Below are 13,314 nucleotides of genomic sequence, written 5' to 3' on the forward strand. Positions count from 1 at the left end.
ATTTTAAGAAAATCCCTTTGGGCCAGATTCTAGTACAATTTCACAGGAAAATTCCTATTGAGGCTGACTGAATTCCAATATAATTTGAAAGCAATTAAGGTTTATCAAAGGAATTATGCAGTAGAGTTATTCTGGAAATGAATCAGGCCCAAAGGCAGTAAAACAAGCATATTAGGTCTTTGGATTTCTTAAGTTCTATTCACTCACTAAAACTATAGTGTTCCAGTGGAGGGAGGGAGGACAAAAGCCTTATAAGGCAATTTATACAGATTCATTGAAAAGTTTCTTAAAACTTGATAATGTCATTTCCAAATGGACATTCCTGTACAACCTGAAGCATAACACTTCTAGTATGCTTTAATAAAACATAATCTAAGCCTGATACAACACAAAATTTCCAATTTAAAATCCTTTCTTCTGTGTTGTTTTTATCTTTCTTAAAAATGTCTGAAGGGTCATATTTCACCACCTCACTACCTCAGTGAGTGCCAGTTAAGAGTTTCACACAAAAGTAACACGGGAAACAACTCTAAACAAAGGAAGGGAACATAGAAAGGAAGGAAAGAATGTTTCCCTGTGCATATCCTCAGGGGTCGCATTACCTCATCGGTGTACAATACCTCATCTTTTCCATAACGTTCTATACCATTAATTAAATTTAATTAATTAAACATAGGTTGTTTTTTATCATAGGAATAGTTGCTATATCAATATGGTCTAAAAGAAGTGAACAGATTCTAAGGAAAATGAGATTTATAGGGAGTCTATTTATGCACATGCCACCTTGGGATTAAGTTTGTAGAGTTAACTTGAAAATCATCAGCACATGTTAGCTAATTGCTTTTAACTAGTTGGTTAAATAGAGAAATAAGATCTCAGGGTAATTAATTCCATAAGTTAATGACTAATATTGTTAAGTCAAGGTCATTTTCATTTTAAGAAATTTTACCAAAAACTACAAGTCTACCCTCAATCACAAATGATGATATTTGACACAAAATTCTGGAAAATATGCTCACTCAAGTGAAAATTCCAAAAGGGATAGCCAGACATTTCAAGTTAATACACAATCTTGAGAGAAAATTACATCCAGAATGACATGTAGAGCTTCACAGACCTGCTCCCCAGCAAAACAACCATGACTGATAGAATTGGAAAAAAAAAAAAGAAGAAATTTAAAAAGTCTGAAAATTTTTCTAAGGACACACAGCAAAAGAAGAAACATTTATTCAAGAAAATCTCCTAAATCTCAGTAAGAACAGGAAGACATATGGTAAGAGCACGCACCTGGGACAGGTGCACGAATGAAAGGAGGTGAAGACATATGTGGTATGTTGTACCCACTTACTTTTTATCCTTTTTATGCCTATCAGACAGAACCACAGAAAGAGACAGCCAAGAACCCTCCTAGGATCAGAACAAATCTCACAGCTGGCCTCAAAACCATTCCAGCAAAGGGGTCCAAATTTAACTGAACCAGATGTGGAGCAATTTATGCCCCAGGGCATTGTCAAAAACAATGAAGCAACCAGCCAGGAATTAGTGGACCTAAGAGCTAGGGTGTTTGTGAGGCAAAGAGCTTAGAAGAGAAATCGAGGAAAGAGACCACGCAAGAGAGTCCTGTTACATCACTGTCATTCCAGGATGACTGTGCACATGCCCAGAATTGCAGTTCTCTTGAGAAGCTACATCATAGGCTTCACAGTGCATAGAATAATAGATGTGATAAAAAAAAAAAAAGCCAAGTCATTAAACAAGTAAACAAAGCAAACAACAACAAAAACAAGCGGGGGGGGTGGGGGAGAGTGGGAGGAAAGGGGAGAAAATGAGCACAGGATCAGAGAAATATGGGACACTATTAAGTGCCCTAACAAGGGGTGCCTGGGTGGCTCAGTTGGTTAAGTGTCTGCCTTTGGCTCAGGTCATGATCTCAGGGTCCTGGGATCGAGCCCCATAGCAGGCTCCCTGCTCAGTGGGGAGTCTGTTTCTCCCTCTACCCCTCCCCCTGCTCTGGTGCTCTCTCTCTCTCTCTCTAATAAATAAAATCTTAAAAAAGAAAGTATCCTAATATTTGCATAACGGGAGTACCAGAAGGAGAAGAGAGAAGCAGGAAAAAAAATACTGAAAGAAGGAATGGCCAAAAACATCCCAAATTTGATGAAATATTAATCTACATATCTAAGAAGCACAACAAACTCTAAGTATGATAAACACAAACAGATCTACACCCAGACACATCATAGTAAGAATGCGTAGGAGAGGGCAGGTAACAGGAAGGGCAGAAAAAAAAAAAGAAGAATTTGATAGCAGCAACATAAAAATGATTTGTCATGTAGAAGGAAACCCCATCAAGTTTAATGGCTGACATCTGGGACGCCTGGGTGGCTCAGTCGGTTAAGCATCTGCCTTCGGCTCAGGTCATGATCCCAGGGTCCTGGAATCGAGTCCCACGTCGGGCTCTCTGCTCAGCAAGGAGCCTGCTTCTCCCTCTGCCTGCCACTCCCCCTGCTTGTGCTCTCTCTCTCTCTCCCTAATAAAAAAATAAAATCTTTAAAAAAAAAAAGTTTAATGGCTGACATCTCATGAGAAACAATGGAAACAGTGAAGGCCAAAAGGCAGCGAGATATCATACTCAAAGTGCTAAAAGAAAAAAAAACTGTTAATCAAGAATCTTATATACAACAAACTATCTTTTACACATAAAAGTAAAATAAATATATTCCCACATAAACAAAAAGAATCTGTTGCTAGTAGACTTGCCTTACATGAAATCCTTCAGTTTGAAACCAAGTGACCCCAGACAACAATATGAATCCATACCAAAAACCAAAGAGCACTGGTAAAAGTAATTATGTAATTATAAAAGACAGTATAAGTACATATTTCTTCCACTTATTATTTAAAAAGCAGCTGTATAAGACAGTATTATATAATTGCACTATTAGGCTTACGACATACAGAAATGTAACATATTTAACAATAATAACATATAGGAGGTAGGTGAAAACAAAGTAAGAAACTGGAGTAAATTACACAGATGGCAATGTGAATCTACAGGGCCAAATAAAGAACCAGAAATGATAAATAAGAAGGCTAACTTTATGAGAAATTCTATAAAGAAGAAATTCTACGTGTCCTTTCTTTGCTTAGCTTCTTTAATAGACAAACAATTCTATAAAGTAGTAATTATAACAATATATTGTTGGATTTGTAGGGTATATATATGTAATATATAAAACAATAATAGCACAAAAAGGAAGAAGAGTGAATAGAGAAATGTAAAGGTAGTATTTCTGATCTCACTGTGATCAAGTTAGTATAAATCTGAAGTAGATTCTGATGAATTACATGTATATGGTAAGCTCTATGGGGCACCTCAGTGGCTCAGTTGGTTAAGCATATGAGTCTTGGTTTTGGCTCAGGTCATGATCTCAGGGTCATGGGACTGCGCTCCATGTCAGGCTCCAAGTTCAGCATGGAATCTGCTTGGGATTCTTGCCCTCCCTCTCCCTTTGCCCCTCCCCCTGCTCATGCTCTCTAAATAAATAAATACAATAAACTTAAAAAAGAATATATATGGCAAGCTCTAGAGCAGCCACTAAGAAAATAAAGTCCAAAGAAAGTAAAAGAAAAAAATTATTAAAGTAATTGAAATAGTACAATGGAAAATATTCACTTAATGCAAAAGAAAGCAATAAAGGAGGGTCAGAAGAACAACAAAGATATGAGACATGTAGGAAACAGAAAGTAAAGTGGCAGACACAAATCCAACTATATCAACAGCAACACTAAACGTGAATGGGTTAAACAATCCAATCAAAAGTCAGAGAGATTGTCAGGCTGGATGAAAAAACAAGATCCAACTTTAAGTTGTCTACAGGAGACACACTTTAGATTCAAAAATACAAATACACTGAAAGTGAAAGAATGGAAAAGACAGTATTATATGGTTGCAAATAGCAACCATAAGAAAGCTGCAATAGCTATACTAATATCTTACAAGGTACTTTTTTTAAACAAAACAGATTTCTAGAGATAAAGAAGGACATTTTATAATAATATAAGGAGAACTCCCTCACAAAGATATGAAAATTATACATATATGCACCTAGCAATAGAGCCCAAAATGCCTGAAGAAAAAGCTGACAGAAATGAAATGAAAAATAGATAATTCAAAAATAATAGTTGGAGCCATCAATAGCCTATTTTCAATAATAGAAATAGGAAGATCAACAAAATAGAATACGTGAACCACATCATAAACCAACCAGACCTAATAGACATCTACAGAACACATCAACAACAGCAGAATACACATTCTTCTCAAGTGCACATAGAACCATCTCCAGGATAAACCACATGCTAGGCCATAAAACAAGCCTCAAAAGATTTGAAAGGCTTGAAAACATGCAGAGTTAGTCCTCTGACCACAATGGAGGGAAATTATATATCAATAACAGAAATTTGGGAATTCATAAATATGTGGGAATTAACCAACACACACCTAAATAATCATTAAGTAAAAGAAGAAATCACAAGGCAAATTAGAAAATATTTTGAGATAAAGAAAGCAAACACATAGCAAACAAAACTTGTAAGATGCAGCAGAAAGCAATGCTTAGAGAAAATTTTATAACTGTAAATGGCTTTATTTAAAAAAAAAGATCTCAAACCAATAACCTAATCTTCCACCTCAAGACATTAGAAAAATCACAAACCAAACCCAAAGCGAGCAGAAAGGAAATAATAAAGGTTAGAGAAGAACTTAATGAAATAGAGAATAGAAACACAGTAGAGACAACCAACAAAACCAAATGCTAGTTTTTTGAAAAAGCGACAATATTGGCAAGCCTTTAGCTCAACTGACCAACAATAAAAAAGACTCAAATTATCTTAATTGACAAAACTTCTGAGGACAATTATTACTTTATACATCATCAGGTACATTAATCATCATGAATCAGAGACACTTTCAGATGCGTAAGCTATGTGAAAAAGCACCTCAGCTTGTTGCTTTTTTTTTTCCTGTTAGGTAAACAAATCCACCCTAAATTACATTTCAAGATCCGTGAAATTTGTCATTTATCTCAAGTTAACTTCCCCCTACACCCCAACACACACACACTTTTGCTTTGAGAGGCTCCTTCCTCAACTTCAGGGCCCATTACATACCTTTCTTTCCCACAACACCATCAAAGCAGGATAGATTTGAGATCAGTTATTTGCACTTGTGTTTACAAATTACACTTTCAAATTCATTCCTACACAAGCATACGCTCACCAGCATTCATATTCTGAGTCTGAGGTACCGAAGTGTGGAAGGAAGAAGGGGTTTCCTATATTAAAGATTAGTAAGCCTCCACACAACCTTGCCAATGGCTACCACAAGCTGAAACCAAGTAGTTCATGTCAGCCTTTTGACTCAAAACATAGATGGTAAATAAATTTGATTGCTTCAGTTAAAAAACATTGGAGGGAGAAATATGGGCAACTAGATATTCCCCTACGGGTCATTTGAATTGTTATGTTTATTTTGTGTTTTTCAGGGACAGATGATAGGAGACTACAGGAAGCAGCAGAAGTTAAGTCCAAGATGATCCCCTAGCTGCTCAGTACCAAGTGCATCAGGGCAGAGGCTGGGTACCTGCACCCTGCTTTTAGGCCCCAAACACAGGCTCTACCAAAGGAGTTCCAGGGCGCCTTTTGACTGGCTTCTCATCCACAAGAAAATGAAATCTTTGGAGGTCATCTTTAGATGTCAACTACTAATGAGGCAACACCTACGACCCATGTTCAGCGTGTGTGGCATGTTTTAGTCGAAGAGAGAGAAGTCTTTAAATATGCTACAGTCTTTGCAACCATGCTTTGCCATTTCTTCATTTTTGCATATGAGAACTACATACAGAAAGGAAGAATCCAGGGCTTCTCTCCACTTCTCAGAGGCTCTGCCCGATGCTGCCCTCCTGTGGTGCAGGTTCAGGGCAGACCCCAAACCTTCACAAGCCCCCACGCTTTTCCTCACTCTGCTGCAACGCCCATCCTTTCTCCCCCTGCCCAAGGTTCTACCAGGATCTTCCTTTGCTGCCGTTTTCAGGGATACTCGGTGTGATTTTTATTTGTATTTAATGCTTTTGTTATTACAGCCTCTACCCAACACATCTAAAATCTACCCAACACATACTGCTTGCACCTGTATGATTTCTAACTTGGACATTGTGCATCCCCAAATCCCTCCAAATTAGGACTATGAAGTCTTTGGTTTTACAATAATTATAACAACAAATAACATTTATTAAGTACTTGCTTTGTGCCAGGCACTCTACTGCTTTACATAAATTATCTCATTCCGTCACATCTAACTGCTTCTAAGCATATGCTTACATTTGCCAGTAGCACTTAAAATTTAATTAAAATAAAGATATTGTTGATTATCTTGGAAAGCAATGTCTCAACATACTAAAGTCCATAGAATAAAATATTTTAAGGTCTTACAAAATGTACAACACTAAGTTATTATAGGATACTATTAAATTTATGTTTCTATCATGGAAAATAAAGCTATTTTCTGGTATGTTGTACCCACTTACTTTTTATCCTTTTTATGCCTTTCTCAAACTCCTGGAAACCAGAGCTTCTAATATGTCAAATAAATACAATTAGATTCATACATTCAATTTGATCCTTTGAGAAATATATAAGGTGACTTTGTTCTTGCATTAACTCCCAAATTGTTTTGCATAATAACCAGCCTGACATTAATTGTGGCATGAGGGCTGAAAAACAACATGAGATATGACTTTCACTAATCCTTCACATTCCATTTTCAAGCATATGCTGTTCCTGATCAAAACTCTTATTTATTATCAAGAATTACATTATTCTCTGAATGAGTGAATTTTCTCTCGGAGACAGGAAATGAAGGATCGCTAACACTGGGAGTGTATTTTTCCTGTCTCAGTATTAATACATGATATATATTCATATTAATAACAACTCTGAAAACTAGTTTCATTTCGTCTACACATAAGCAATAAACAGTATGTGCAAAAATCTGAATCCTAGCAGCAGTGGTGTGGATATAGAATATTGGGTTTCTTTTGAAGGCACAGCCATTTCTAATATTTCATTAGAGCATGTGTAGAGGCAACTGTCACAGATGTCCATCAAAGCTGGGTTGGATGAAGACAAACAATGCAGGCTTTGAGGATAAACTGTAGCTGCAGCTCAAAAGTTTCCGTTTCTCATCGAAGGGCACTATAGGATCATTGTCTTCCTCCTTGAGGCAAAAAGAATGAATCAATTATGTTACTGACATCCCTCCACAGCAGACTGAAAAGTCTTTTTTGCAGTCCCACAAGAGACAGTGAGAACAAGATTTCATAAGAAAATGTGGAAATTTCAAAAATATCTACATGCTCAAGTTTGTCATCTCTGCAATTTTTCCATAACGTCTCCCATCATTTTATTTCTGTGGCAGAATCTACTAGTGTAAAATTTCACAGAAGTATTTTCAACAGAAGTAAATGCTTGAACTACTAAACAAAACATTTCTGTACCATGTTTAATAATAAGATTCAGCTTTAAGTTATTGTCATTAATTTCATGTATATTAATCACAGATGGTAACTGCTTGCACACAAAGATCACTTCTTGCTAGCCCCCAAATAACTTTGCAATTCTATTAAGTAAATGGATAAATAATAAATACAAAATAATACATGAAACAATAGTCTTTTTTGAGATAGTGAATTTCCCATTTAGGAAAAAAACAGCTAAGATTTTAGTTCAATAACATCTATTCGTGTTGCCAGTGATGGGAGTGGCAAAACCAACTTTCATATAGTTGCTGCACGTTAACTGGTCCACTTTTTGGGGACAATAAATACCTATTAAAATTCAGATTGCATATACTTTCTGACCTGAAATTACATTCCTAGAAGTTTATTGTACAGATATAACCATCCAATCATATGAAGATTTTATGTCGGGATATTCACTGCAGCAATTAAACGACTTCCTTCCTTAATAAAGTATAGAGTAGGACACAATAGAGTACTTGAAAAATGTCCACATAGGCTATGTGTGTATGGATGTATTGTACATACACACATACATGTGTCTGCCCACATATGCAAATGTACATACAGATACATGCAATTTCTGGAACAATTTATTAGAAAGTATTTGTAATGTGGGGTATATTTTTCCCAACTACATTTCAAAGAAGATATAGTCCTAATCAAATCTTTAAGATCTCAGATAGAACTTCAAAGGTAAAATAGGACTTTGTGTATATATTTGACAATTATAACCCAGCAAATTTTAAGTCAAAGTGACTCACAGGAAACTGATAATCAAAATTGTGAAGCCACAGCATTTCAGAGCTAAAAGGAGCCTAAAAGTCATGATGTATACATTTTCTGCAAAAGAAAAATAACCTGGAGTTCCCCATTTCCTAAAATGTGTTCCACGCAAGCAAAAATTAGTTGGAAAAATGAATCCGTGTTCAAAAAAAAAAAAACAAAACTGGAAACTCTGGTTAAATACAGTAACATATGGTTCTTATATGTAAAACCACCTCAGAGTTCTTATATACAAAACCACCTAACATGCTAATGTGCACTGTAAATCTCCAAAAGAAGGTTACGATATCCAGGATTCTCCAAATTTATAGACTATCAGCTCTTAACTTAACAAACATCTTAATGGGTATCTTAATGGCTCCGCAGAACACTTTTGGAAAAGGCTAGTCGACAGGAATATATATTCCAAGTTTACCAGAGTAATGAAATTTCATTTTAAGAATATATGAAACCATTCTAAAAATTAAACTATCATGGTCCAAAATACCAATTAAACAAAAGATAGTTAATATGCAGTCTCCGTAATCATACAAATTCAGGTCTTAACACAAAGCATTTTAACACTGAACGTTCATACACCCAGAGTGCAACAGATGCACATGCCCATTGGTGTCTCATTCATTTTGAAGTTCTAAGGGTCTGATGTAAATGGTTCTCAACAGATGCTAAGTGAATTCTAGTCTACCAGAGTGTGGACTCTTCCTGGTAAATTTAGGTACTCACCCTGCTAAAATCTCCCTCAAGAAGAAACTTAAAAGATAATAATGCCCCCTGCTTGTTGGGCTTATTCTCCTCTACAAGGCACTGTGAGGATGATCTTTATGTTAGCTCCCCCCAAAGATGGATGCTTGATCTTGTTCACTGCAGAGACCAAGTTACCTGGGAAAATACTTCAATCGATCACAATCTGCAGTATGGATTTGGAATCAGGGAGACCAAGGTTCAAATCCCAGCTCTGCTGCCAACTTGCTGTGAGATTTTAGGCAATCTACTCGCCCCTTCTGAGCTTCAGATGATAGCAGAACCAGACAGAACCTCACAGGGTTGTGTGAGAATGTAATAGGACAACAGACAAAAGGTGACAACAGTGAGTCCCGGACACATAATTGAGCTACTAGTGAGGATTTCGGTTGATTCTACAGACATCTCACTAGCATCCATAGCATGTGTTCAAAATTTACTTTTCAGAATTTCAGAGGAAGTTTTCATGGAAGGAAATTATACTTGATCTCATTCGCAGTGTTCCCAAGGTCCAACGCAGTATCTGGCCCACAGCAAACACTCCAAGAAAATCAAGTGTGTGTGTGTGTGTGTGTGTGTGTGTGTGTGTGTGTGTGTGTGTGTACATACATTAAACAGTATAACAAAATGACAGGGGCAAATTTATTATATAGTTTTATTTAATTTTTAAAAATTTGTATCAAAATTACACATTCGCATAAAGGGTTAAATAGTTTTAGAATGTTTCTTATGAAAACTAGCAGGTCTCTGTCTCTTATGCCACCAATTTCCTCAACTCTTTTAACTGAGTATTTTATTTACACCAAAGAGCTAAATAGTGTATTACTCCTTTTCAATTTTTAGTATTCTCTTGACTTTCCCCATGGAGAATGAAGATTTGACCCTCCTTCCTCCTGTCAGACAACCCCCCACCACATACACATACACACACACACACACACCACCCACATGCATATAAACCCTTCCTTCACTCCATCCTTCCAATACGGTTATGTAGTAACTTTGGCTGGATCAGTTTCTGTTCTATTCTTTCCATTATTGTGATGATGTAAATCTTATCCAGAGCTGAATTATGTGTATTAATGTATCACTTTCTTCCTGCACTTCTTTTCCCCTCCTGGAGTGAATAACTGTAATTATCTTGGGGTTTTTCCACCTTAGTTTTCTATGTACTCAAACCAAAGCTACCTCCCAATCCTCTGATACTCAGGAAGTTAAAGGTATATCATGCAATCTATCAATTTCATCTTCTTGGAGAAAGTTCTAGAATCTTCTCATTTGCTCATATCTGGACTCATGACTCTATCCCTACAACCCTACTTCACAAACATTCTGGGCATCTCCTTTGCTGGATCTCCTGGTTCCCAAATTCCCCATCTGTTTTCTCCATTTTGGTGACACGTACCTTCTAGTAGCTTCCTAGGAAGAAATCTTCAATGATCTTGATATTTAAAAATGACTACTGTAAGTTTGACTGGGTAAAAAATTCTAGATGAGTTGTAATTTTACCTCAGAATTCATGCTTGACATTTAGCCTCCAGTGTTGCTATTAGTCTGATGTTCAAATTCCAGTTTCTTTCAATGTTTTTTCTCCCTGTAATTCCTCCCTCCGTGTCTAGGAATTTCACAATGGTAGTGCCTTGCATTTTGATCAACCGTGCTGGAAATTCAATCAAACTGTAAATGTATGTCCATGAGTCCTGAGAAAATGTTTAAATGATTTTGTTGCTGCTTCCTCTCCTCCATTTTCTCTGTTCTGTCTCTTGTTTTCTGATTATTTGGATAATGGACCTCCTGCACGGGTTCTCCAATTTTCTTATTTATCTCCTGGTTTTGCTCTATTTTCTAAGAAATTTCAGTTCTGCTTTCTGATTCTACTATAAAAGTTTTCCTTTCTGCTATCATGTTTTCGGTTTCCAAAAGCTTTTTAGAATATTCCTTTTCTTCACAGCATCCAATTCCTGTTTCATGGCTGCAATCTCTTCCCTCACCTCTCTGAAGATATGAATGATCACTTTTTTGAACTTTTCCTAAGTATTTATTTCTTATATCTTGCCTTCTATTTGTTTTGGGCTCTGCTGTATTTTATGCCTTCTTCAAATGTCTGTAACTGTTCATACCTAAGAATGGGAACTACCACTATAAAAACAACAACAACAACACAACAAAAATCCAGAGTGGAGGCTCTGAGCACACAGAGGGCACTTATTTATCTGTCCTGCCTTCACCATAGAAGTACCAGCTGGGCCATTTCATTAAAAAGTCCCTGGGGTTGCTCAGATTCTCCAGAAAGACCCTTCCAGGCCCCAGTCTAGAGAGTAGAGGATTTTCTGCCAGTGTCCTGGAGGCCAAGTGGGGGAGGAGCAAACACAAGACATGAGGATATTATTTATTCTATTTTTCAGAGAGGAATCCTGATACTCAATTGCACCTAGGTCCTCTAATAGGCAGATTCTCTCTTCATCAGCTTTTAACAACTACACAGGATCTCAGCCTCCTCTCAATCCAACTTCTAGAGATTATCTGTTGCCACCAATTCCTGAGATTTTGAGAGATTATCACGTAAACAGGCTTGTTCCTCACATCTGCTAAGTCTATTACCTCACAACCATCTGCTTCCAGCTTCCAAAATATTTTTGCTGCTGTCTCTTTTGTTTTCTCTATTCTTGGAGGTTTGTGCACTTAAAAAAAAACACACACACAAAAACTTTTCCTGTTATTTTAATGCAATTTGTGGTGGAAACAAAATTAATTGCCTATGATCAATGGATTATCATTATTTGATACAAAAGTTCTTTTTTATACATTTGTGTATTTTCCCAAGTTTCTACCATAACTATATTACTTGATAATCAGAATATATATTTATTCAGAAAAACCATCTAAAGAAATGATACTTTCAATATACAAAGGCAATCAGACTGACTTGTTCCCCTTTGGGACTTCCTCCAAATACCCATTTATGTATATATAAAAAATAAGAAAACTTAACTCTAAAAAAAGAATGTTCTATTATACAATGATCACTGTTCATAACGAGACCCTGAAGTATGGCCATATCCTAAGAAGTCCTCTAAATCATCTGGTATTTCAGTATAATTGTAACAGATGCTATCTTTCACATGTGAGTATTTCTGAACCTTAAATTACCTTCTATGAAGAGACCCTAGGAAATGAGTGCAAATCAAATCACTACTGGGAGGATTTCCTGAAAAGCTATCAAAAATAAACAAGCACGTAAAATTAAAAGAAATCATAATAAAATAATAAAAAGGCACGCATGCCCATGTGCCCCACTTCTCAGAGGTCACTGCAGGTCTCAGGGCTGACCTAAGGGTTAGTCTGGTTCAGCTCACTGATAACACATTAAAGTTTTCCTCCTTAAGTAAGATAACTCAGGGTAAAATCTCCGAAATAAGAATCTTTTAAGAAATAGGGATGGGGGTGCCTGGGTGGTTCAGTCAGTTAAGCATCTGCCTTCAGGTCAGGTCATGATCCCAGGGTCCTGGGATTGAGCATCAGGCTTCCTGCTCAGCCGGAAGCCTGCTTCTCCCTCTGCCCCTCCCTTTGCCTCTCCCCCTGCTCGTGCTCTCTCTCTGGCTCTCTCAAATAAATAAAATCTTAAAAAAAAAAAGAAATAGGAGTATGTTATACATGAGAATTCGCTCTTTCAGAATGGTCTCTTTGTCCTGTACACTAGAAGAACACTTTCTTGGGGGAGTTTTTACATGCTGTTTTAATTTGGAGTTAGCAATGTACCTGATTTACCACCAACACTAGGCTGTAAGCCCCTTCAGGGAGAGTCTATATATGTCTGATTATGTTCTTATTTTCACACAGCCCCTAGAATGCCACCATACACAAAACAGAAGACTAAAAATAAATGTCCTTCCATGACAAACAAGGACACTTGGCCACCTCTTCCCCCCCGCCAAGATACCCACTAATAACAACATCAGGTCATGAGGAAGGAAATACAGAGAGAAAGGAGGAAGAGAAAGGAAGAGGTCAGGAGTGTCCAATGCATTTGAAGATTCAAAGAAAAGAGTGTGAGGAAAATGCCATTGTATTTGGAAAGAGAAGTCAAAGCATATCAGAAATAAGAAAGGGGTGCCAGATTATTTAACATTATTCTGAAAGTACTATATGATGCAGTAAATATTGAAATTAGAAAGGAGAAGACTGTCATTATTTACATATGTGATCATGG

General features: G+C 36.8%; 1 protein-coding gene across 2 annotated transcripts in view; it reads right to left on the bottom strand.

Annotated features, from left to right (window-relative positions):
• Positions 1-3,693: 3,693 nt before the first annotated feature.
• Positions 3,694-13,314, bottom strand: part of CA8 (carbonic anhydrase 8) — a 93,574-nt gene continuing 83,953 nt past the window's right edge. The window contains exon 8 of one of the 2 annotated variants that reach the window (XM_027619381.1): positions 3,694-7,276. In XM_027619381.1, coding sequence (XP_027475182.1) covers positions 7,151-7,276 — 126 coding nt within the window. In that variant the 3' untranslated portion in view covers positions 3,694-7,150. The remainder of the gene's footprint in view (positions 7,277-13,314) is intronic. The other variant, XM_027619374.1, reaches the window with a different exon arrangement.

Source organism: Zalophus californianus, chromosome 4 (genome assembly GCF_009762305.2).
Source record: "Zalophus californianus isolate mZalCal1 chromosome 4, mZalCal1.pri.v2, whole genome shotgun sequence".
NCBI lineage: Eukaryota > Metazoa > Chordata > Mammalia > Carnivora > Otariidae > Zalophus > Zalophus californianus.